The sequence below is a fragment of the Dendrobates tinctorius genome, unplaced genomic scaffold (assembly GCF_039654945.1).
Source record: "Dendrobates tinctorius isolate UK_male_01 unplaced genomic scaffold, ASM3965494v1 ptg000303l, whole genome shotgun sequence".
Lineage (NCBI taxonomy): Eukaryota > Metazoa > Chordata > Amphibia > Anura > Dendrobatidae > Dendrobates > Dendrobates tinctorius.
In genome coordinates, this window is record NW_027361970.1 from 3,912,786 (window position 1) to 3,939,659 (window position 26,874).

Genomic DNA, 26,874 nt, shown 5'->3' on the forward strand with positions numbered 1-26,874 from the left:
TGGGATTCTATGAGCTGTCCCAGGCCGAAGGTGTAGATGGAGAAGAATAGGGGTCCTAGGACTGAGCCTTGAGGAACACTGACAGACAGGGGGCGAGGTGAGGAGGTGGTGTGTGAGAGGGAGACACTAAATGTTTGGTCTGTTAGGTATGATGAGATCCAGGATAGGGCCAAGTCTGTGATGCCAAGAGATGAGAGAATCTGTAGCAGGAGGGAATGGTCCATGGTGTCGAAGGCAGAAGACAGGTTCAGGAGAAGGAGGACAGAGTAGTGTCGCTTGCTCTTGGAGGTTAGTAGGTCATTAGTGACTTTAGTTAGGGCAGTTTCAGTTGAGTGATGTGGTCGGAAGCCAGATTATAACCAGTCAAAGAGGGAACAGGAGGAGAGGTGGGAGGACAGTTCAAGATATACATGCTGTTCCAGTAGTTTTGAGACGTAAGGGAGAAGAGATATCGGGCGATAGTTAGACACAGAGGATGGGTCGAGGGAGGGCTTTTTGAGGATGGGTGTGATTGATGTTTGCAGGATGAGTGAAAGACACCATTTGTAAGTGAAAGGTTGAAGAGGTGTGTTAGAGTAGGGATGAAGACTGTGGCAAAGTTAGGGATGAGGTGGGACGGGAGCGGGTCAAGTGCACAAGTGGTGAGGTGTGATCTTGACAGGAGGGTGGAAAGCTGATCTTCTGTCATGGTGGAGAAGCTAGCTTTGGAAGAACAGGGTTGAGCGGCTAAGAGGGGCATTGGGGGCTGCGGGCCAAAGCTTTCTCTGATCGTATCGATCTTCTGCTTAAAGAAGGAGGCAAAGTCTTCAGCAGAAATGAGAGGGAGGAGGTGCTGTGGGACGGAGTAGAGAATTGAAAGTGTTGAAAAGCTGTTTAGGGTTGTGAGACAGTGAGGATATGAGGGATGCAAAGTAAGTTTGTTTTGTGGCAGAGAATGTGGACTTGAAGCTGGCAAGGGACTGGTTGTATGCATTGAAGTGCTCGGTAGAACGGGTTCTCTTCCATCTCCGCTCAGCGGCCCTGGAAACCCATCTCAGTTCTTTGGTCAGTCTTGTCAGCTAGGGCTGCCTGTTGATTGTACGAGTTTTGCTCTGCGTGAGGGGGGCGGCCGAATCAAGTGTTGCTGTTATTGTGGTGTTATAAAAGGTGGCAGCAGCATCTGTGTCATGAAGGGAAGTTATGTCTGTGAGAGGGAGAAGGGACTCAGAAAGTGATTGTAAATTGAGGTGCTGGAGATTTCTGCGAGGGTGAGCAAGTTTGCGGAGTGGGGGTTGCACAGTAGGAGAGGAGAGGGAAGAGAATGTCAGTAGGTTGTGGTCAGACAGGGGGAGGGGTGAGTTAGTGAGATTAGTGAGGGAACAGAAACGAGTGAAGATAAGGTCCAGTGTGTGACCATCTTTGTGAGTGGCCGCAGAGGACCATTGAGTGAGGCCAAAGGAGGCAGTCAGTGATAAAAATTTAGAGGCAGCTGAGGTGGAAGTGTCAATGGGGATGTTGAAATCACCCATGATGATGGTGGTGATGTCAGCAGAGAGGAAATGGAGTGGCCAGGTGTTGAAGTGGTCCAGAAAGGTTGAGATGGCTAGTTCTGGGGGGCGGTAGATGACAGCCAGTTGGAGGGGGAATAGATGCGGACGGAGTGCACCTTGAACGAGGGAAGAGTAGCAGAGGGTGGAAGTTGAATTGGGGTAAAGGAGCAGGAATCAGACAGGAGCAAGCCAACTCCACCACGTTTGTTGCTGGGGCGAGGGGTGTGAGAGAGATGGAATCTGCCATAGGAAAGCGCAGCTGGAGAGGCTGTGTCAGAGGGAGTGAGCCAGGTTTCAGTGATGGTAAGGAAGGAGAGTTTGTTGGTGATAAAGTGGTCATAGATGAACGACAGCTTGTTGCAGACAGAGTGTGCTTTCCATAAGGCTCCAGGTAAGAGGACCGGGGGAGTGGGGGCTGGATGAATAGGTATGAGGTTATCATGGTTGCAAAGACATGTAGAGGATCGTGGCAGGGTATTAGAAATGAGTGTGGGGATGCGTTGAGGAGGGCCAGGATTTGAGGATACGTCGCCAGCAATGAGGAGTAATAGACCGAGCATTAGAAGGTGGGAGCAGGATAGGACATGATGCGGCTGTGTGTGTCTGGGGAAAAAGGATTGTGTGTGGAGGAACAGTTCTGAGGAGAAAGTGACGTGGCTGGGGAGGATGGAGGGGGAAGTGAATAGTTCCTTACTAGGTGGGGGGATTACAGGAGATGTGACAAAATGGAAAAGTATGGGGATGAAAGTGAGAAGAAACTGAAACATTGTGGTGTTTATCTAATCTGTTACCTTACTGTCAAATTCCAGTCCAATTCTAATCTAATTCAGATTAGTGTAACTAGAAATCTGTAATTTGAAATCTGCAATTTGAAATAGGCAGACTGCGTCTGGGCAGACGCATGGCTCTGAGTATATCTGCAACTAAGAGGGGTCAGCTGTGAGAGGGGATGTGGGCGTGATTGCCGAGACCACATGTGCAGAGTTAACCAAAGGTGCTAAAAATTGGGGGAGGGACAGCATATTCAGAGGTAAGCATGGAGGACAGAAAAAGAATAAAATACATTATGGATACAAAAGGTAGGACATTCAATGCATACCAGGGATAGTAAAAGACATTCACAGAACACACTCGGGAGCTGGGGAAAGCTGGGGACATTCATCAGCATCCATCAGAATTGACAACTGGCGCACACTCAGTTGAGACTAGCCCAACCAATGAAATGGAGGTCACTAATGTCACTTTACTTCAAGAATGGAGCAGCAACTGAGGCAGTGACTGCAGCTTCTGCTCCCTGATGACACTTTGAGTATCTCAGCATGCACTGGGGATTATCAAATGAAGCATCATCAAAGAGGAAGAAGAAGAAAAAAAAGTAAAGCAGTTAGAATAGTTTAGGGAAGGATTGAGAATTTTTAATTAACATATATTAGAAAAACTATTAGATTATGTCATTAATTAGATATAGTTTACAACAAAAATAAATTGTAGTTCTGATCCACCCATTTAAACAATGCAATAAATAAACAGATAAATAGTAGTATTTGCAGCTACCACCGATTGCTGCTGTTACAAGGCAGATACCGGCAAGGTATCACAGCCAGCATTTGCTCTGTATGGAGCAGGCACAGCTCCCGAACCTACTCCATGCATATACATATACATATATATATATATATATATATATATATATATATATATATATAGTTGTGGCCAGAAGTATTGACACCCCTGCAATTCTGTCAGATAATACTCAGTTTCTTCCTGAAAATGATTGCAATCACAAATTCTTTGGTATTATTAACTTCATTTAATTTGTCTTAAATGAAAAAACAGAAAAGAGAATGAAGCAAAAAGCAAAACATTGATAATTTCACACAAAACTCCAAAAATGGGCCAGACAAAAGTATTGGCACCCTCAGCCTAATACTTGGTTGCACAACCTTGAGCCAAAATAACTGCGACCAACCGCTTCCGGTAACCATTAATGAGTATCTTACAATGCTCTGCTGGAATTTTAAACCATTCTTCTTTGGCAAACTGCTCCAGGTCCCTGATATTTGAAGGGTGGCTTCTCCAAACTGCCATTTTTAGATCTCTCCACAGGTGTTATATGGGATTCAGGTCTGGACTCATTGCTGGCCACCTTAGAAGTCTCCAGTGCTTTCTCTCAAACCATTTTCTAGTGCTTTTTGAAGTGTGTTTTGGGTCATTGTCCTGCTGGAAGACCCATGACCTCTGAGGGAGACCCAGCTTTCTCACACTGGGCCCTACATTATGCTGCAAAATGTGTTGGTAGTCTTCAGACTTCATAATGCCATGCACATGGTCAAGCAGTCCAGTGCCAGAGGCAGCAAAGCAACACCAAAACATCAGGGAACCTCCGCCATGTTTGACTGTAGGGACTGTGTTTTATTCTTCGAATGCCTCTTTTTTTCTCCTGTAAACTCTATGTTAATGTCTTTGCCCAAAAAGCTCTACTTTTGTCTCATCTGACCAGAGAACATTCTTCCAAAACGTTTTAGGCTTTTTCAGGTAAGTTTTGGCGAACTCCAGCCTGGCTTTTTTATGTCTCGGGGTAAGAAGTGGGGTCTTCCTGGGTCTCCTACCATACAGTTCCTTTTCATTCAGACGCCGACGGATAGTACGGGTTGACACTGTTGTACCCTCGGACTGCAGGGCAGCTTGAACTTGTTTGGATGTTAGTCGAGGTTCTTTATCCAACATCCGCACAATCTTGCATTGAAATCTTTAGTCAATTTTTCTTTTCCGTCCACATCTAGGGAGGCTAGCCACAGTGCCATGGGCTTTAAACTTCTTGATGACACTGCACACAGTAGACACAGGAACATTCAGGTCTTTGGAGTTGGACTTGTAGCCTTGAGATTGCTCATGCTTCCTCACAATTTGGTTTCTCAAGTCCTCAGACAGTTCTTTGGTCTTCTTTCTTTTCTCCATGCTCAATGTGGTACACACAAGGACACAGGACAGAGGTTGAGTCAACTTTAATCCATGTCAACTGGCTGCAAGTGTGATTTCGTTATTGCCAACACCTGTTAGGTGCCACAGGTAAGTTACAGGTGCTGTTAATTGCACAAATTAGAGAAGCATCACATGATTTTTCGAACAGTGCCAATACTTTTGTCCACCCTCTTTTTTATGTTTGGTGTGGAATTATATCCAATTTGGCTTTAGGACAATTCTTTTTGTATTTTTTCATTTAAGACAAATTAAATGAAGATAATAATAACAAAGAATTTGTGTTTGCAATTATTTTCAGGAAGAAACTGAGTATTATCTGACAGAATTGCAGGGGTGTCAATACTTTTGGCCACAACTGTATATATATACACACACAGTGCCTTGCGAAAGTATTCAGCCCCCTGGAACTTTTCAACCTTTTCCCACATATCATGTTTCAAACATAAGGATACCAAGTGTAAAATTTTGGTGAAGAATCAAGAACAAGTGGGACACAATTGTGAAATTGAACGAAATTTATTGGTTATTTTAAATTTTTGTGGAAATTCAAAAACTGAAAAGTGGGACGTGCAATATTATTAGGCCCCTTTACTTTCAGTGCAGCAAACTCACTCTAGAAGTTCATTGTGGATCTCTGAATGATCCAGTGTTGTCCTAAATGACTAATGATGATAAATATAATCCACCTGTGTGTAATCAATTCTCCGTATAAATGCACCTGCTCTGTTTGAAGCACAGAGAGCATTATGAAGACCAAGGAACACAACAGGCAGGTCCGTGATACTGTTGTGGAGAAGTTTAAAGCCTGATTTGGATACAAAATGATTTCCAAAACTTTAAACATTCCAAGGAGCACTGTGCAAGCGATCATATTGAAATGGAAGGCGTATCATACCACTGCAAATCTACCAAGACCCGGCCGTCTCTCTATACTTTCATCTCAAACAAGGAGAAGACTGATCAGAGATGCAGCCAAGAGGCCCATGATCACTCTGGATGAACTGCAGAGATCTACAGCTGAGATGGCACAGTCTGTCCATAGGACAACAATTAGTCGTACACTGCACAAATCTGGCCTTTATGGAAGAGAGGCAAGAAGAAAGCCATTTCTCAAAGAGATCCATAAAAGTGTTGTTTAAAGTTTGCAACAAGCCACCTGGGAGACACACCAAACATGTGCTCTGGTCAGATGAAACCAAAATCGAACTTTTTGGCAACAATGCCAAACAATATGTTTGGCGTAAAGGCAACACAGTTCATCACCTTGAACACACCATCCCCACTGTCAAACATGGTGGTAGCAGCATCATGGTTTGGGCCTGCTTTTAGTCAGCAGGGACAGGGAAGATAGTTAAAATTGATGGGAAGATGGATGTAGCCACTCTTGAAGAAAACCTGTTGGAGTCTGCAAGAGACCTGAGACTGGGACGGAGATTTGTCTTCTGACAAGACAATGATCACAAACATAAAGCAAAATCTACAATGGAAAGGTTCACAAATAAATGTATCCAGGTGTTAGAATGGCCAAGTCAAAGTCCAGACCTGAATCCAATCGAGAATCTGTGGAAAGAGCTGAAAACTGCTGTTCACAAACGATCTCCATCAAACCCCACTGAGCTTGAGCTGTTTGCCAAGGAAGAATGGGGAAGAATTTCAGTCTCTCGATGTACAAAACTGATAGAGACATACCCCAAGCGACTTGCAGCTGTAATCGCAGCAAAAAGGGGCGCAACACATCAATAAGTTAAAGGGGCTGAATAATATTGCACGTCCCATGTTACAGAACCCTCCAGCACACCGAATAGGAGATGTATGCCCTTAATGCAGCAACTGACTGGCTATAACCCCCTGGACAGAGGTAAACAAGATATCCCACTTCTGATCTCCCCCACCTTTGTAAATCCCACGGCTATTGTAATGTATGTCTGGCGTCTTAATTGGAGCCTGTTATCTACTGGCACGACACACATTGATTGTCCTGCCCTCTGTATGTATATATATTCTGAGACCGATGAGTATGTTGTCACACTGGAAATACATGGAGTAGCAGTGTCTTTTATATGTTCCCATGTTACAAAGCCTTTCGAGCGAGCACCCTTCATTCAGAAGCGAGAAAAAGCAGAGTGGACCTCCTGAAACACAGGGTAGTAATGTAAGAGGTATTACAGCCCAAAAGACCCCGTTACTGGTGGCAGCAGCGGGATATGATACCCCGTCTATAGGAGTAAAGGACTGAATGGAAAACAACTACCAGAAGTTAAAGAGGAATACATTAAAAGACCTGGTGGAAGCTCGAGGATTAATCGCCAGCAACAAAACAAAAGCGGATTTGAAAGCAGCCATCATGGAACATAACAGTGCAGCGCCCCCCAATGTGAACGTGGAAGAGACTGAATTGCAGAGGGAGGTAAAGAGCAGACTGGCATTCTATGGCCCAAACCCTGCAGTAGCGATCGTACGAGAGGAGATGGCTGATGTGCGTACTGATCTGAAGGAAAAGATGGCAGAGCGGACCAGGATAGAGCTAGCCAAGATGGAGATGGCAGAGCGGACCAAAGTAGAGCTAGCCAAGATAGAGCTAACCAAGATGGAGATGGCAGAGCGGAGAGAGGAGAGTCAGCGAGCAGGGGGAGCTCTGGCCTCCGCCCAGGTACCGTCAGCAGTAAGCCACAAAAAAATCTAGTGTAATGCCTTCTGACAGTTAGTGGAGGCAGAGGAAGACATTGATGGCTTTCTGCAGGACTTTGAGCGGCAGTGTGCCCTTCGTCAAGTGAAGCCGGAGGATTGGGTTCAGGTTCTGGCCAGCAAGTTGACAGGCGGGGCAGCGGATGCCTATCACACGGTACCTGATGAGAACTGTATGGACTATGAGAGGGTCAAAGAAGTGATCTTGGCCCGGTATGCACTGACACCAGAGGCATACCGCCAAAAGTTCCGCGGACTTATAAAACAGGTAGCAGATACCCACGCTGAATGGGCCTGTAAACTACGGCGGTCACTGCTACAGTGGGTACAAGGGAGCCAAGCAACCACTAAGGAGGACATCCTCCAGCTCTTCTTGTTAGAGCGATTCTTTACTGGACTAAACCCCGAGACACAAGAATGGCTTCGGGACAGACGGCCAATGACTCTTGAGGAGGCCGCTCGTCTGGCCGATGAACATCATGATGCCAGGAGGTCTCAGTTGTCAGGATCAAAGACTGTCACTAGGGGCCCTCCCATGGGTCTGGAGGCCCCTAAACCACAGAAGATTGTCGGGGGACCAGTTAAAACCCCGGCTTAACAGAGTCCCCCTGGGGTGCGATGCCACACCTGCCATCAGCTGGGCCACCTGCAAAGACAATGTCCCAACCGGACTCAGCGTACCCAGTGGCCAAAGGCGGGAACGGCTACCGTCAACCGGGCCGCTGTACACTACTACCAGGGCGAAGCTGACCTGGCATTGGGGGCTATGACTAATCCGGGGATGGAAGAGATGGAGGAAGTGCTGCATCGACAGGCGGTGAGGGTTAATGGGAAATGTATGCAGGGACTAAGAGATTTCGGAGCAACTTTGACCCTTGTGAAGCCTCATCTCATCCAGGACCAAGAGAATATGGACCAGACAGTGGCCGTCCGTGTAGCAGGGGGAGCCATATATCAACTGCCCACTGCCAGGATTCACCTGAACTGGGGAGTCAGGGTTGGCCTTGTTGAGGTCGGCCTGATGGAGGATTTGCCTGCAGACATCTTGCTGGGAAATGACTTGGGGCCCATGTTGTCTGCATCCTCGGTCGCCCCTCTGGCTGAGACCTATCCTGTGACCACCCGGAGACAAGCTCGAGCTGCGGAGGCGGAATCACACTCGGAGGCCCAGGTAAGACACCCCAGCCCTACACGTATCCCCATAGCCAGACACATTTCTTGGGCCACCCCAGCTGAGTTTAAAAGGGAGGTACTTGAGGATCCTTCATTACAGGGGTATGGTGGGAAGGCACAGGAGGGGAGAGGAGTACTGGAAGGGGAACAGTTTGTATGGCATCAGGGACTCCTCTACCAGGTTACAGAGCAGCGCCACACAGGGACGAGCCCCACTATAAAACGACAGCTGGTAGTTCCCAAGACGTATAGGCAGGAGCTACTGCGAATCTCTCATGACATACCCTTGGCTAGGCACCTCGGCGTCAATTGCACCAGGCATCGTCTGACACAAAACTTCTTTTGGCTGGGGGTAGCCTATGATGTTCGTCAGTACTGCCAGACCTGTGACAGTTGCCAGCACATTGGCAAGAGGGGAGATCATTGCAAGGCCAAACTACACCCCCTCCCCATTGTGGAGGAACCATTTAGCCGAGTAGCGGTCAATCTGATAGGGCCTTTAGCCAAACCCAGTCCGTCAGGGAAAAAGTATATATTGACAGTGGTAGATTATGTCACACGGTATCCAGAGGAGGTTGCATTACCTAACATACTGGCAGAGACAGTGGCGGCTGCCTTGCTTCAGATTTTCTCACGGGTTGGATTTCCCCGGGAGGTTATCTCAGACCAGGGTACCCAGTTTACAGCAGAGGTGACCCACCAACTGTGGAAGCTGTACGGCGTAAAGTCCATTAGAAGCGCTCCGTATCACCCGCAAACCAATGGGTTGTGTGAACGTTTTAGCGGAACATTAAAACAACTCATTGGGACTTTTACCAGGACCTACAGGGACTGGGAGAAATTCTTGCCACACCTCCTGTTTACCTATCGGGAGGTGCCCCAAGAATCTACGGGGTTCTCCCCATTCGAACTGTTATACGGGAGGCGGGTAAGGGGACCCCTAGACTTAGTGCGAGAACACTGGGAAAGGGCGGGAACCATAGAAGGGATACCTATTGTGCCCTATCTGCTGGAATTCCGGGACCGCCTACAGGAGCTGACTCAGGCTGTACATGGGAACATGCAGGCGGCCCAACGGCGCCAGCGCGTATGGTACGATCGGAGGGCCAGAGAACGCACCTTTGACATAGGACAGAAGGTCCTGGTGTTAGAACCAACTAGGCAGGACAAGTTCAAAGCTGCGTGGCAGGGGCCCTACCAGGTAGTGGGGAAAATAGCCGACACCACCTACAATGTCGCCGATTGTGACAACCCCAGGGTTATCCGCATGTTTCACGTGAATATGCTGAAGCCCTACTGGGAGCACCCTGAAGAGGTAGTGGCCATCTGTGCACCCGCAGCAGAGGATTTAGCAGGACTCCCCTTGCCTGATGTCTTAGGGGAGAGGACTCAGTCTAAAACATGGGACCAGGTACACTTGGGAGAAAACCTAGGGCCCTGGGAGAGACAGCAGGCGGAGGCGTTGTTGAGGCAGTGACAGAGGATGTTTTCAGAGAGACCGGGGTACACCCACCTGGCACAACACAAGTTTGAGACCCAGGATCAGACCCCCCTATGACAACCCCCCTTCCGCGTCCCTGAGTCTGTACGAGAAGGGATGCAACAAGAGATACAAGAGATGTTGCGTTTAGGGGTCATTGAAGAGTCAGATAGTCCCTGGGCATCCCCCGTAGTGTTAGTGCCCAAGAAGGATGGGACTACCCGGTTTTGTGTAGACTGTCGCAAGCTAAATGAGAAAACGGTGATGGATGCATATCCCATGCCGCGTGTGGATGAGTTGTTAGACTGGGTGGCAGGGGCAAAGTATTTGACCATCATCGATCTATGCAAAGGCTATTGGCAGATCCCCCTAAGTCCTGACGCTATTCCCAAGTCTGCATTTGTCACCCTGTTCGGCTTATTCCAGTTTCGAGTTATGCCATTCGGGATGAAGAATGCCCCTGCGACCTTCCAGAGGCTGGTTGACCGGCTTCTGGATGGTCTCCAAGGACTATACTTGTGCCTACCTGGATGACATCGCCATCTACAGCGCGACATGGGATGAGCATCTAAATCACCTAGAGACAGTATTGGACAGGATCCACAAGGCCAGAATCACCTTGAACCCCAACAAGTGTCACGTGGGCAAAGCAGAGGTTCAGTATTTAGGACATTGGGTGGAAAGTGGGAAACGGCAACCAGAACCAGCCAAGATTGAGGCCATAGCCAAATGGCCCACCCCATGCACTAAAACCCAGGTCATGGCGTTTCTAGGGACAGCAGGGTATTATAGGAAATTTGTCCCCAATTACAGCAGCATAGCCAAGCCCCTCACTGATCTGACCCGTAAGAACCTCTCCCGCCAGGTAACCTGGACCCCCGAGTGAGAGGAAGCCTTCCGCCAGCTAAAGGACGCCCTCACAAATACCCCGGTATTGGCCGCACCCGATCCAACTAAACGTTTACTGGTTCACACAGACGCTTCTACGTTTGGATTGGGGGCAGTGCTGAGCCAAGTCGGGCCGGACGGTCAAGATCACCCGGTAGCTTACCTGAGTCGGAAACTATTGCCCTGCGAAGTAAGCTATGCGGTCATCGAGAAGGACTGCCTGGCAGTAGTATGGGCACTCAAGAAGTTACAACCATATTTGTATGGACGACAGTTTTCCCTCCTAATGGACCATAATCCCCTAGTGTGGCTTAATTGGGTCTCTGGAGACAACGCCAGATTATTGCGGTGGAGATTAACCCTACAACCTCTAGACTTCACCATCCACTACAGACCCGGCAAACAAAATGGTAATGCCGATGGACTAAGTCGACAAACAGAACTTGTACCAACCCCATAGACTTCGGTCATCCCCATGCCGATCCGGTAAGGATCAGACTGTGTATGCCGATCGCGTCGCTGAAAAGGGGGAGCCGTGTTACAGAACCCCCCAGCACACCGAATAGGAGATGTATGCCCTTAATGCAGCAACCGACCGGCTATGACCCCCTGGGCAGAGGTAAACAAGATATCCCACTTCTGATCTCCCCCCACCTTTGTAAATCCCACGGCTATTGTAATGTATGTCTGGCGTCTTAATTGGAGCCTGTTATCTACTGGCACGACACACATTGATTGTCCTGCCCTCTGTATGTATATATATTCTGAGACCTATGAGTAAAATGTTGTCACACTGGAAATACATGGAGTAGCAGTGTCTTTTATATGTTCCCATGTTACAAAGCCTTTCAAGAGAGCACACTTCATTCAGAAGCGAGGAAAAGCAGAGTGGACCTCCTGAAACACGGGGTGGTAATGTAAGAGGTATTACAGCCCAGAAGACCCCGTTACAAGGTTTACAAATAAACGTATCCAGGTGTTAGAATGGCCAAGTCAAAGTCCAGACCTGAATCCAATCGAGAATCTGTGGAAAGAGCTGAAAACTGCTGTTCACAAATGATCTCTATCAAACCCCACTGAGCTCGAGCTGTTTGCCAAGGAAAAATGGGCAAGAATTTCAGTCTCTCGATGTACAAAACTGATAGAGACATACCCCAAGCGACTTGCAGCTGTAATCGCAGCAAAAGGTGGCGCAACACATCAATAAGTTAAAGGGGCTGAATAATATTACATCCCACTTTTCAGTTTTTGTATTTCCACAAAAATTTAAAAGAACCAATAAATTTCGTTCAACTTCACAATTGTGTCCCACTTGTTGATTCTTCACCAAAAATTTCCATCTGGTATCTTTATGTTTTAAGCATGGTATGTGGGAAAAGGTTGAAAAGTTCCAGGGGGCCGAATACTTTCACAAGGCACTCTATATATACTTATACAGTGAAGGAAATGTTTTGATCAATTGCTGATCTAGTAAGTTTGCTCACTGACAAAGACATGAACCGTCTATAATTTCAAGGGTAGGTTATTTTTAACATTGAGAGATAGAATATCAAAAATAAAATCTAGAAAATCACATTGTACACATTATATAAATTTATTTCCATTTTGCAGTGAGAAATAAGTATTTGATCCCCTACCAACCACTAAGCGTTCTGGCTCTTACAGACCAGTTAGATGACCCAAATCAACTCATTACCTGCATTAAAGACAGCTGTCTTACATAGTCACATTAAAGACTCCTGTCCACAGACTCAATTAATCAGCCAGACTCTAACCTCTGCAGCATGGGCAACACCAAAGAGCTTTCTAAGGATGTCAGGGACAAGGTCATAGATCTGCACAAAGTTGGAATGGGCTACAAAACCAAAAGTAAGAAGCTGGATGAGAAGGAGACAACTGTTGGTGCAATAGTAAGAAAATTGAAAAAATTCAAAATAACTGTTAGTCGACATTGATCTGGGGCACCATGCAAAATCTCACCTCGTGGGGTATCCTTGATCATGAGTAAGGTGAGAGATCAGCCTAAAACTACACGGGGCAAACTTGTTAATGATCTCAAGGCAGCTGGGACCACAGTCACCAAGAAAACCATTGGTAACACATTGCGCCGTAAAGGTTTAAAATCCTGCAGTGCCCACAAGGTCCCCCTGCTTGAGAAGGCACATGTGCAGGACCGTCTGAAGTTTGCCAATGAACACCCGGATGATTCTGTGAGTGATTGGGAGAAGGTGCTATGGTCAGATGAGACAAAAATTGAGCTCTTTGGCATTAACTCAACTTGCCGTTTTTGGAGGAAGAGAAATGCTGCCTATGGCCCAATGAACACCGTCCTCACTGTCAAGCATGAAGGTGGAAACGTGTTTTTTGGGTGTTTCTCTGCTAAGGGCACAGGACTACTTCACCACATTAATGGGAGAATGGATGGAGCCATGTGCTGTAAAATCCTGAGTGACAACCTCCTTCCCTCATCCACGACATTAAAAATGGGTCGTGGATGGGTTTTCCAGCAAGACAGTGACCCAAAACATACAGCCAAGGCAACAAAGTAGTGGCTCAAAAGGAAGCACATTAAGGTCATGGAGTGGCCTAGCCAGTCTCCAGACCTTAATCCCAAGAAGACTTATGGAGGGAGTTGAAGCTCCAAGCTGCCAAGCGACAGCCTCAAAATCTTAATGATTTAGAGATGATCTGAAAAGAGGAGTGGACCAAAATTCCTCCTGACATATGCGCAAATCTCATCAACTACAAAAAACGTCTGACTTCTGTGCTTGCCCACAAGGGTTTTGCCATCAAGTATTAAAGGGAATCTGTCACCCTTTTTTTGGACTCTGAGCTGCTGGCATTGACATCAGGGGCTTATCTACAGCATTGTGTAATGCTGGTGATAAGCCCCCAATGTAACCTGAAAGATAAGAAAAACAGGTTAGATTATACTCACCGAAGGAGGCAGTCCGGTCCGATGGGTGTCGCAGTCCGGTCCGGCGCCTCCCATCTTCATATGATGCAGTCCTCTTCTTCCCTTCCTGTAGTGGCTCTGGCTCACTGCTCTGCCCTGTTGAGGGCAGAGCAGAGTCCTTCAGTGTGCAGGCGTCGGGAGAGGTCTGGCGCCTGCGCACTGCAGTATTCTGTTCTGCCCTCAACATGGAAGAGCAGTGCGCCTGCGCTGGAGCCACTACAGGAAGGGAAGAAGAGGACGGCATCGTATGAAGATGGGAGGTGCCGGACCGGACTGCGACACCCATCGGACCGGACTGCCTCCTTCGGTGAGTATAATCTAACGTGTTTTTCTTATCTTTCAGGTTACATTGGGGGCTTATCTACAGCATTACACAATGCTGTAGATAAGCCCCTGATGTCAATGCCCGCAGCTCATAGTGCAAAAAAAGGGTGACAGATTCCCTTTAAGTCTTGTTTGCCAGAGGGATCAAATACTTATTTCTCACTGCAAAATGCAAATAAATGTATATAATTTATACAATGTGATTTTCTGGATTTTATTTTTGATATTCTATCTCACAATGTTAAAATTAACCTACCCTTAAAATTATACTGTTCATGTCTTTGTCAGTGGGCAAACTACAAAATCAGAATGGGATCAAATAATTATTTCCTTCACTGTATAAATATGGCGGGGTGTGCAGAAGGTTTAAAATATGTAATAGTGTTTGTGCTATTAAGTGTGCTCTATAGATGTCCAATTTTGACTTAAATTAGAGAAAAATGACACGTCTGTGAAAATGGAAACTAGGACACTAATGTCATCAGAGTCTTAGAGCTTCTAAGCTACTTTTACATTTCTGAACATGGATTATAATTTGTACTTATCAATGCTTAGTCATTTAGATGTTAAGAAAACAATAAAACCTCACCCAGAAGAGCTGTAGCTGGGGGTATTGACATTGGGCTTGGGATTATTTAGAGGAATTCCAGGACTGCTGGAGTGGAGGCCTGAGCTTGGTGAGGATGGTCTGCTGGAGTTCCCAGGGGAACAAGATGACGTTACTATAAAACAAAAGGTAATATGTTCAGATTTCCTATAGCATTCTCTCCATGCTACTATTCAATTATACATGTTCTAGACAACTATTTAATGTCATGCTATACTTCCTCTGTCCAAAATTAAACAAAGAGAAAAAAATGCAGAAACCATTCAGAATTTTAAAATATTAAAATTCATAGTGGAGAGGTAAATAAACAGAGCGGGTTGGTTCATACGTGTGGGATCCTATCCCTCTATTATGAGTAAGGGCTATGTGGTGTAAATTTAATGTTTCAGATTAAATTTTCTATTTCTATGTACTCAGAGAACCCTACTATTAGATATAAAAAAACCCAGCTTTATTTTTACCTATTTTAATCTCTACTTTTATTCCTCAATTTTTTTTAGTTTAGAGCAGAATAAGCTACAGTTCAAAAAGTATCATGGGAGAAAAATTATATTATACATTTTTATTACTAGTTTACATTTATAATCTATGTAATGTTCCCATATAGAACCATCTACATGTCTCCATCAATTCCTCAATCAACTATTACTTCCCATCTCATTCAAACAAGACCCAAGAAGCTGAAGCATGTGCATCACCCAGGGCTGCTCTGAATATGTATATCTACAGTATATGCAGTCACATTGTGTGACTTCCCTGTTTAGCAAGTGAAGGTGCCAAAACCCCTGGGTTTGGGTAGAGGGGTCAGATATGTAGCAAAGTCACTTGCAAAGTTCTGGAGGCAGGGCCAGCCCGAGAGATTACGGCGCCCTAGGCGAAACTATTTTGTTGCGCCCCTATTATTCTTGGCAGTAGATGAAAACTTGGGATATAAATTTAGGAGCAAAATAAACCACAACAACAATGATTAATTAACTCTCTCCTAACTCTTTAATCTTCTGAGAAGTTGTATAGGACAAATACACTCACTGGCCACTTTATTAGGTACACCATGCTAGTAAGGGGTTGGACCCCCTTTTGCCTTCAGAACTGCCTCAATTCTTCGTGGCAGAGATTCAACAAGGTGCTGGAAGCATTCCTCAGAGATTTTGGACCATATTGACATGATGGCATCACACAGTTGGCGCAGATTTGTCGGCTGCACATCCCTGATGCGAATCTCCCGTTCCACCTCATCCCAAAGATGCTCTATTGGATTGAGATCTGGTGACTGAGGAGGCCATTTGAGTACAGTGAACTCATTGTCATGTTCAAGAAACCAATCTGAGATGATTTGAGCTTTATGACATGGCGCATTATCCTGCTGAAAGTAGCCATCAGATGTTGGGTACATTGTGGTCATAAAGGGATGGACATGGTCAGCAACAATACTCAGGTAGGCTGTGGCGTTGCAACGATGCTCAATTGGTACCAAGGGGCCCAAAGAGTGCCAAGAAAAAATTCCCCACACCATGACACCACCACCACCAGCCTGAACCGTTGATACAAGGCAGGATGGATCCATGCTTTCATGTTGTTTACGCCAAATTCTGACCCTACCATCTGAATGTCGCAGCAGAAATCGAGACTCATCAGACCAGGCAACGTTTTTCCAATCTTCTACTGTCCAATTTCGATGAGCTTGTGCAAATTGTAGCCTCAGTTTCCTGTTCTTAGCTGAGAGGAGTGGTACCCAGTGTGGTCTTCTGCTGCTGTAGCCCATCTGCCTCAAAGTTCGACGCACTGTGCGTTCAGAGATGCTCTTCTGCCTACCTTGGTTGTAACGGGTGGCAATTTGAGTCACTGTTGCCTTTCTATCAGCTCGAACCAGTCTGCCCATTCTCCTCTGACCTCTGGCATCAACAAGGCATTTCCGGCCACAGAACTGCCGCTCACTGGTTTTTTTTTCTTTTTCGGACCATTCTCTGTAAACCCTAGAGATGGTTGTGCGTGAAAATCCCAGTAGATCAGCAGTTTCTGAAATTCTCAGACCAGCCCTTCTGGCACCAACAATCATGCCACGTTCAAAGGCACTCAAATCACCTTTCTTCCCCATACTGATGCTCGGTTTGAACTGCAGGAGATTGTCTTGACCATGTCTACATGCCTAAATGCACTGAGTTGCCGCCATGTGATTGGCTGATTAGAAATTAAGTCTTAACACACAGTTGGACAGGTGTACCTAATAAAGTGGCCAGTGAGTGTATATACAAAGTAATCAATAACACAAAACAAAAATGACCATAGGTAATTAAAATTTTTGTTTCCTTGCCTTTTTTTTTTTTAAAAGGATGACACTAAGTCACCGAGATTAATTTGTTTAGCAACTTCAGATTCTATCGAAATTGCTGCCAACCCAACCAACCTCTCTTGCGTCATATTTGCCCTTAAATATGTACACTTTTCTTTCCATCTCTAAAACTTTTTGCCTTTTGAAAAGATTTTTTATAATTTTTTCAATTTTTTCTCTGGTGCCCACTTTGGGTCGGCGCCCTAGGCGGCCGCCTAGTTCGCCTATACGTTCGGGCCAGCCCTGTCTGGAGGGGAGATATGTTTTGCTGAGGCTATTAGCTTCTGTGATTTGAAACCCAGAAGTTTTGCTCCAGCACACTAAGTGTTGAGAGGGGTTAATCAAGGACTGGGTTTTTGTGGACAACTATAGAGTGGGTGGGAGGTTGTCCACCTTATCTCCACCCCAGGGTGTGGTCTGGGGCTTAAATAGTTGGCCTTCAGAAGCATTCAGTGTTCAGTGTGTTTGGGAGAGTAACTCCAGGAAATTGCTTGTGTTGGTGCAAAACTGAACCATGTGTTTTTGCTAACCCTGAAAGGGCAGATCCCATTTTGTTCTGTTTTCCTGTTTTGCTCACGGGCCATATTTGTTTTACTTCACCATGGTTTATGCCGCATGTACCTAATAGACCAGTGAAGGACTTAGAGATAGTGTTCCCGTACCTACCTCCATGTACCGCTGAGTGAGCTTATCTACCACAATAGATATATACATATATCTCAATAAAAATGTTTGGCCCCTATAAAATAATAAAGCCTATACTCACCTCCTGTGCCAGCGTTGTTCCCACGGTGTCGGCACACGCTCTCCCCGGAGCTCTTATGTGGTGTTGTGACATGTGATGCTGGCGCCCAAATCAGCATTGCCGTCACTGTACAAACCTTCAGGGAATCCAAACATGAAGCGGAAATCTGGGCTGCAGCTTATCTCAGACTTCCACTTCCTGTTCAATTCGACAGGAGGCGGGGACAGTGATGCCAGTGCTCATTGGGCGCTGGCATCACGCATCACAACAACAGGATGGAAGTGCCGACACCCCAAAAGCGGGAGGTGAGTATAAGCTTTATTATTTTAGGGGGGCCAATGCTAGTGGTACGACAAGTGTCATCCTCAACAACAGCTCAGAAGAGGCCATTCTCTGATTTTCACTGATCTCATTCTCGGATCTGTCATTTTCACAGATGTGTGAATGGATATCTAAAATTCTATGGGTCCATGTGCTGTCCATTATAAATCATTACTTGACAGCATTTGAACACCCAGATGTGTTAATGCACCCTAAAGGTTTCCATGCACACTATGCAAAGAATACTCAAATGCGCCAATTTTGGAAAGGATCAGCCGAGAATACAATGTGTACACTCCCCTAAATGATTAAACGCTTGTCGACAGTGGATGGCTCCCCAGTCTGCTGACATTTATGGTGTCTTTGGTACCTATGATTTATTGGATTTCTTTCCTTTGGTGTTATTGGTGGTATTGAATAGTCCATGGAAGGACATAATGTAAATGTATATTTTAATGCCATGTGTAGTTACAGCTCATGCTCCATATACCTGAGTGCCGCTTATTCTGTATTTGTCATGCAGTTGAATTTATTTGATTCATTGTTGGGGTTTTGATACTTGTACAAAATCTTTTCTATGTTATTGCTAATATGAATTCTCTTATGGCGTTATTTTCATCTCCAGGTGTTCTACCTTGTCAATTTGATTTCCTATTTATTTTTATGACAATACTTTTTGGATTTGTCTACATGAGTTGATTTTAATCATGCAAAATGAAGTTTGTTTCAGTAAATTTGCCTTGCACCTGATCAAGTCCTTAGAGGCGTGCTCTCCCTTTTTCAGATTGTCTGTGCTGCTGCCTTTCCTTTAACTGCCTTGCACCTTTTGTGTCATGTGTTCAGAACCAAGAACTCATCAATAGCTCGCCACAAATATTGAATACTTATGATTTCATTATTACTACACACGTAAAAACTTGAGGCTCTTACTGCACATTTTGGTCACACTTTGATTAAAAAAAAAAAAAAAACCTCATGTTTCTACATGCAGCAATAGTGGCATTCATGTACTGTGGATGAAAAGTCTACACACCCCTGTAAAAATGCAAAGTTTTTGTCATGTAAAAAAAATTATACTAAGAAGAATTTCAGAACTTTTTCCACCTTCAGTGTCGGCTATAATCTGTACAAATCCATTGAGAAATAAACTGAAATCATTTTGAAGGGGAAAATAAAAATAACAAAACTAAAATAACATAATTGAGGATGTGGCTGTTTTCAAAGTAAGCCAATCACATTTAAACTCATGATACTTAGTAGTCAGTACACAGCTGTTATCATTCACAGTGACTCTGATTAACCCCATGTAAAGTTTTGCTTTTCCAGTAGGATTATCTTGATGTTTTCTTAGTTGCATTTAAAAGCAAAAGCCATGGTCTGTAAACAGCTTACAATGCAGCAAAGGATCTCATCTTTGAATGTTATCAGTCAGGAGAAGGGTATAAGGCCAGGGTCACACTAGAGAGGAATACGGACGAGTGAGAGGCGTTAAAAGCACGCATTACACACGGACAAATGATTCTCTATATGGGGTAGCTCCCAACAGCCGTATATTTCTCGTATTCTACGGCCCGTGCCAATCGCAGCATGCTGCGATTGTCAGCGCACTACGCCCGTAATACGCCAATGCAAGTCTATGCGTGCGCTAAAAATACGCATTACACACGGACCACACATGTGACTTGCGAGAAATACGCACCCGGTGTCTTTTAGAAAAGCCGGAAATTCAGTGCGCTATACAGTAAACTCACACTGACAGGTTTAATAAAGATAGAAAGAATAGATATATACACATAGAATACATATATATATATATATATATATACATACACACATATGTCATTGTGACAAACATATATATATATTTATATTTCACAGAGTTCTTCATAGCAGAATAGCCGCTAATTAAATTGCCGGCTTCTATCAAATCATTCCCCAACCCGACATGAAATGACACATGGTTTACATTCAGTAAAGCATTTCATTTCATGTTTTTTAATATGTCCCTGACTAATAATTAGATGAGCGTTTGTGTGCAAAATTTGGGAGTTGTAGTTGTTATTTTAAGGGGTTAATTAGTTGTTAAAAAATGCATGGGCTTCCCATTGCCCTATAGTGGTGGCGAGTGGGTTAATCTAACAAAGGGTTAAGGTCACCATTAGATTGTAAGGTGACATTAACCCTTTGTTAGATTAACCCATTCGCCACCGCTACAGGGCAATGGGAAGCCCACACATTTTTTAACAACGAATGAACCCCTTAAAATAACAACTACAACTCCCAAATTTTGCACACAAACGCTCATCTAATTATTAGTCAGAGACATATTAAAAAACATGAAATGAATGCTTTACTGAATGTAAACCATGTGCCATTTCATGTCGGGTTGGGGAATGATTTGATAGAAGCCGGCAATTTAATTAGCGGCTATTCTGCTATGAAGAACTCTGTGAAATATAAATATATATATATATATGTTTGTCTCAATGACTTGTGTGTGTATATATATATACACTCACTGGCCACTTTATTAGGTACACCATGCTAGTAACGGGTTGGACCCCCTTTTGCCTTCAGAACTGCCTCAATTCTTCGTGGCAGAGATTCAACAAGGTGCTGGAAGCATTCCTCAGAGATTTTGGACCATATTGACATGATGGCATCACACAGTTGGCGCAGATTTGTCGGCTGCACATCCCTGATGCGAATCTCCCGCTCCACCACATCCCAAAGATGCTCTATTGGATTGAGATCTGGTGACTGAGGAGGCCATTTGAGTACAGTGAACTCATTGTCATGTTCAAGAAACCAATCTGAGATGATTCGAGCTTTATGACATGGCGCATTATCCTGCTGAAAGTAGCCATCAGATGCCTGTTCTTAGCTGAGAGGAGTGGTACCCAGTGTGGTCTTCTGCTGCTGTAGCCCATCTGCCTCAAAGTTCGATGCACTGTGCGTTCAGAGATGCTCTTCTGCCTACCTTGGTTGTAACGGGTGGCAATTTGAGTCACTGTTGCCTTTCTATCAGCTCGAACCAGTCTGCCCATTCTCCTCTGACCTCTGGCATCAACAAGGCATTTCCGGCCACAGAACTGCCGCTCACTGGATTTTTTTTCTTTTTCGGACCATTCTCTGTAAACCCTAGAGATGGTTGTGCGTGAAAACCCCAGTAGATCAGCAGTTTCTGAAATACTCAGACCAGCCCTTCTGGCACCAACAATCATGCCACGTTCAAAGGCACTCAAATCACCTTTCTTCCCCATACTGATGCTCGGTTTGAACTGCAGGAGATTGTCTTGACCATGTCTACATGCCTAAATGCACTGAGTTGCCGCCATGTGATTGGCTGATTAGAAATTAAGTCTTAACACACAGTTGGACAGGTGTACCTAATAAAGTGGCCAGTGAGTGTATATATATATATATATATATATATATATATATATATATATGCATTCTATGCGTCTATATCTATTATTTCGTTTCTGTTAGAAACCCTGTCATAGGGCTCCATTATATGTCCATTTTGCAAGGCGGCGAGAAAATCTCGCCATACGGATTACATACGGATGCAGACATGTGCAAAATACGCAACCACACCTTGCTTACAGATGACATACGGAGCACTATTTAGGGGTCATTCATCCGTATTACGCATGTAAACTACGGACCGTATTTTGCGTCGGTTAGTGTGACCCCGGCCTTAAGATGTTTCCAAGGCATAAGGGTCCTGTTTCACTTAGTGATGCACCAGCGATCCCGACAACGATACGACCTGGTAAGGATCGCTGGTGCGTCGCTAAATGGTCGCTTAGTAAGCTATCAGGCAGATCTCTTCAGCGATGCAGCAACGATCTGGCGATCCGTATAACGACCTCGGCGGTCGTTGGTACCTTGTCATACAGCAGCTTTTCTGACGATTCCCGACTGCGTCCCTGAGTTCTGCGTCGCCAACGAGGTCGCTCGTTGGTGTCAAACACAGCGATGCACGCTGGCCAGCGGGACACCAACGACAAAAAAAATGGCCCAGGACATTCGAGCACGATCAGCGATATCCAGTGAGGGGGCCGGTCGCCGCTGCGTGTCACATGTAGCGAGATTACAGGCAAGGTCGCTGTTGCGTCACAAAATCGGTGACGCTTCAGCGATCTCGCTATGTGAGAAGGGGGCTTTAGATATACCACGGAACACTGTGAAGACGGTTATGAAGCAGTGGCTTAAATTTGGCACCACAGTGACATTACATAGAACTGAACGTCCCTCAAAAAATGTATGAAAAGGCAAGAAGAATTGGTTCAGGAGGCTGCCATAAGGCCTAGACTAGCGTTAAAAGAGCTGGAGAAATTTCTGGCAAGTACTGCTTGTGTATTGCATGTGACAATAATCTCCCATTTTCTTCTTATGTCTGACCTGTGGGTTAGGATGGCAATAAGGAAGTCTTTTCTTACAAAGAAAAACACCCAAAACTGGCTACGTTTTGGCAAAATCTACATCAAGTTTGCCAAAAGGTTTGGGGAAAATGTGTTATGGTCTGATTAGACCAAGATTGAACACCATACCCACAGTGGAGCATGGTGGAGGCAGCATTATGTTTTGGGTCTGTTTTTCAGCAGCTGGAACTGGGGCTTTAGACAAGGTGGAAGGAATTATAAACAGTTCCAAATATCAGTCAATTTTTCAACAAAATCATTAAGCTGAAGATGAATGCTTCGCTAGAAGAAAATGAAAGTTTTGGAATGTGCCAGTCAGTGACCAGACCATAATAAAATTGAAAATCAATGGGTGATCTGAAGAGGGCTCTGTACAGAGGAGTTGACCTAACAATCTGACAGATTTAGAGTGCTACTACAAGCATGAGGGGGCAAAGATTGCCAGTGGTAAATGTGGTGATAGACTCCTACCCAAAAAGATTGAAAGGGAGCTTCCATAAAGTTTTAAATTAAGGGTGTGTATATTTATGCAACCACATTATTTTAGTTCTTTTTCCACTCAAAAAGATTTCTGTTTATTTTTAAGTAGATTTGCGCAGATAGGTCACATTAAAGATGGAAAAAGTTCTGAAATGACTCTTCTTGGTATAAAGATTTAACATGACAAAAACCTGGCATTTCAGCAGGAGTGTGTAGACTTTTTATACACACTGCATATAATGTATACAGAGTGCTGTTGCATGTTGTCTGTATACAGACAACATTTGTTTTGTAGCCACTTAGGACTTCAAAACATTTAATATTATAGATAGTATTTAGAAACTTCCAACCTTTCCACCAATGGCAGATGTCAGGGAATGGAAAATGGAAGGAAGGTATACTGTATTTTGGTTTTATCACATTTACGGTGGAGTCAAAAGGAATAGCTGTAGGCTGACAGTGATTTCATATGTTTGGCCATGTTCAGATTCATGATAATATAATTATTGTATGAAATAATAGGAACATTTTTGAAATGACATAATATCATGCTATTATTGAGTTACCTGTGCTGGTCATTGTACTGTGCACTGGAGTTATGGCCAAGGACCCTAAAGAATTTGATGTCGATACCTGGCACACAATGAAAAACAAAAATGACTCAATCTTTTCCAAAAGTGACTGATTATTCTTATTATGTATATATACCAGTATATAAAGTTCAGCATTAATAATCACAGTCACTAATCTCACCATTCTTGAGTTATACATTGGAGACTTCAATGGCATATTGATTGGGCAGTTAATTCGTTTCTCCTTCTGCCGTCTGTTACAAAACCAGACCCGCACTACCTCCTTCTCCATACCAAGCTGCTCGGCAATCATGCTGATCTCCTCCGAGCTTGGTTTTGGGTTCTGTAAGAAAAATATGAAACCCCAAAAGGTTATTAAGAAATGACGCAAGTAACATAGATAAAATTGGAGTACAGCATTACTCTTACATCCTGAAATCGTTTCTCCAACGTTAAACGTATATTTGTCTCAATGCTTGTTCTTTTCTTCCTTTTACGCCCAAACATTTCACTTAATTGTGGATAAGTAGTATTGGGTGTCATGGCAGTATCTGAAGGAGCCGATTCTAGAAGAATGAGACAAGTTAGTTAAAAATTGGACTTGCTAGTACATAATTGGAACTATGTATTCTATTTATCTAGGTCATAATATTCTGGTGCCTTCCTGCAACTTATCTCCTGAGATGCCATATGCAGCTGCTACTCTGCTGCACTCGCCAGGATTGCAAATGCTAGTGATCCTGGCTGATTAGCCAACTGTAAGGGACACAAAGGAGTGTCCGTAAGTATACAGATATATATGTGTATATATACACTGCTCAAAAAAATAAAGGGAACACTTAAACAACAGAATATAACTCCAAGTAAATCAAACTTCTGTGAAATCAAACTGTCCACTTAGGAAGCAACACTGATTGACAATCAATTTCACATGCTGTTGTGCAAATGGAATAGACAACAGATGGAAATTATTGGCAATTATCAAGACACCCTCAATAAAGGGGTGGTTCTGCCGGTGGGGACCACAGACTACATATCAGTACCAATGCTTTCTGGCTGATGTTTTGGTCACTTTTGAAAGTTGGTTGTGCTTTCAGACGCATGGCAGCATGAGACGGACTCTACAACCCACACAACTGGCTCAGGTAGTGCAGCTCATCCAGGATGGCACATCAATGTGAGCTGTGGCAAGAAGGTTTGCTGTGTCTGTCAGCGTAGTGTCCAGAGGCTGGAGGCGCTACCAGGAGACAGGCCAGTACACCTGGAGATGTAGAGGGGGCTGTAGGAGGGCAACAACCCAGCAGCAGGACCGCTACTTCCGCCTTTGTGCAAGGAGGAACAAGAGGAGCAGCACTGCCAGAGCCCTGCAAAATGACCTCTAGCAGGCTGCAAATGTGCATGTGTCTGCACAAACAGTTAGAAACCGACTCTATATGGATGGTCTGAGTACCCAAAGTCCAAAGATGGGGGTTGTGCTCACAGCCGCCCAACACCGTGCAGGACGCTTGGCATTTGCCACAGAACACAAAGATTGGCAAATTCACCACTGGTGCCCTGTGCTCTTCATGGATGACAGCAACATCCTTCAGTATGAGCGGTTTGGCAGTGGGTCAGTAATGGTGTGGGGTGGCATTTCGTTGGAGGGCCACACGGTGTTGGGCTGTGAGCACAACCCCCATCTGTGGACGTCGAGCACTCAGACCATCCTCATGGAGTCGGTTTCTAACCATTTGTGCAGACACATGTACATTTGTGGCCACCTGGGGGTCATTTTGCAGGGCTCTGGCAGAGCTCCTCCTGTTCCTCCTTGTAAAAAGGCTGAGGTAGCGGTCCTGCTGCTGGGTTGTTGATCTCCTATGGCCCCCTCCACATCTCCTGGTGTACTGGCCTGTCTCCTAGTAGCTCCTCCAGCCTCTGGACACTACGCTGACAGACACAGCAAACTTTCTTGCCACAGCTTTAATTGATGTGCCATCCTAGATGAGCTGCACTACCCGAGCCACTTGTGTGGGTTGTAGAGTCCGTCTCATGCTACCACGAGTGTGAAAGCACAACCAACATTCAAAAGTAACCAAAACATCAGCCAGAAAGCATTGGTACTGAGATGTGGTCTGTGGTCCCCACCTGCAGGACGACTCCTTTATTGAGGTTGTCTTGATAATTGCCAATAATTTCCATCTGTTGTCTAGTCAATTTGCACAACAGCATGTGAAATTGATGGTCAAACAGTGTTGCTTCCTAAGTGGACAGTTTGATTTCACAGAAGTTTGATTTACTTGGAGTTATATTCTGTTATTTAAGTGTTCCCTTTATTTTTTTGAGCAGTGTATATATTTAATGTCAGATGTTATGTATCCTTTCCCTTTAACGTTATTCGTTTTTATTGTACATGCCATGGAAATGTCTATTTATTGTATCTGTTATATGTATTTAACATTGGACACTGTTGTATAGATAAGGAAAGTGAAGTACCCTAGTTTGCCCACTAGATGGGGTTAGAGATGCTCAGCTTGTAAATAGATAATGTAGGAGGGGCTAACAGCTGTTAAGCCAGGGAGCATCTGAAATTTGAATCAGTTGGACGGGAGCACCCTGACAGGGCTGTTGGCTCCGTAACATTAACATCAAGAGCCCAGTCATACAGAATTCAGGCCAGTATCGCATCGAGGAGTAACACCAGGAGAAGTGCTGACAGTGCAGAATTAGTGGGTCTGCAGTTGCAAGAAGACTAAGCAGTACGGGCAGGTCATTCAGAATGTGGCGACTTATTTAATCTGTGGATATTCTTGAGACCGGGGCTAAATGATTAAGAGAGTTCCCTACTGGAATAAGATTGAGCAGAGTTGATGCTGAAAGACCGGAGAGCACGGTCCGTCCCGGAAGCGAGCTTAATGGGAGAGAGGGAAAGACAGGGACAGAGGAGAAAATGTCTATTGCCAACCCTGATGCTGATGCTGGAGTGAATATGTGTGCGCTGTGTAAAGGAAACAGTAAAGTTGATTGTTCAAGTATTGAACAGGACTGTGACTCTGTTTGTTGCACATCGTCTGAGGAGAATGTGCAACGCTTAACAGAAAGCCCTGAGGGAAAGCTGGAGAAAGTGACAGGTATGCTGACAAAAAACTGTCATGTCTATGTGAGGGGATGCCAGGACTCCGTTGCCCTGGAGTCCTCGGCCACAACTATGGTCTGGGCTGAACCTTACACAACTGTCAATTACAAACAGTGTCACGCTCGCACCTTGGCAGGTTGGCGCGAGCCGGGGGGTTGTGGCCCCACTGTGCTACAAACCAGACTACCCTAGAAGGGGTGTGACTATGACAGCTACCTCGGTCTTCGCTGGAGCCGCTGATGGTGAGGTCAGGCTTGTGTG

The 26,874-nt window shown here is 44.9% G+C and overlaps 1 protein-coding gene across 3 annotated transcripts in view; it reads right to left on the reverse strand.

Annotated features, from left to right (window-relative positions):
• POU2F3 (POU class 2 homeobox 3) overlaps positions 1-26,874 on the reverse strand; it is a 297,141-nt gene that overhangs the window by 13,584 nt on the left and 256,683 nt on the right. For all 3 annotated transcript variants that reach the window (XM_073560731.1, XM_073560733.1, XM_073560732.1), the window contains exons 9-12: positions 23,931-24,067; positions 23,683-23,844; positions 23,496-23,562; positions 14,607-14,739 (exon numbers count right to left, since the gene is read on the reverse strand). In XM_073560731.1, the coding sequence (XP_073416832.1) occupies positions 14,607-14,739; positions 23,496-23,562; positions 23,683-23,844; positions 23,931-24,067 (499 nt within the window). The remainder of the gene's footprint in view (positions 1-14,606; positions 14,740-23,495; positions 23,563-23,682; positions 23,845-23,930; positions 24,068-26,874) is intronic.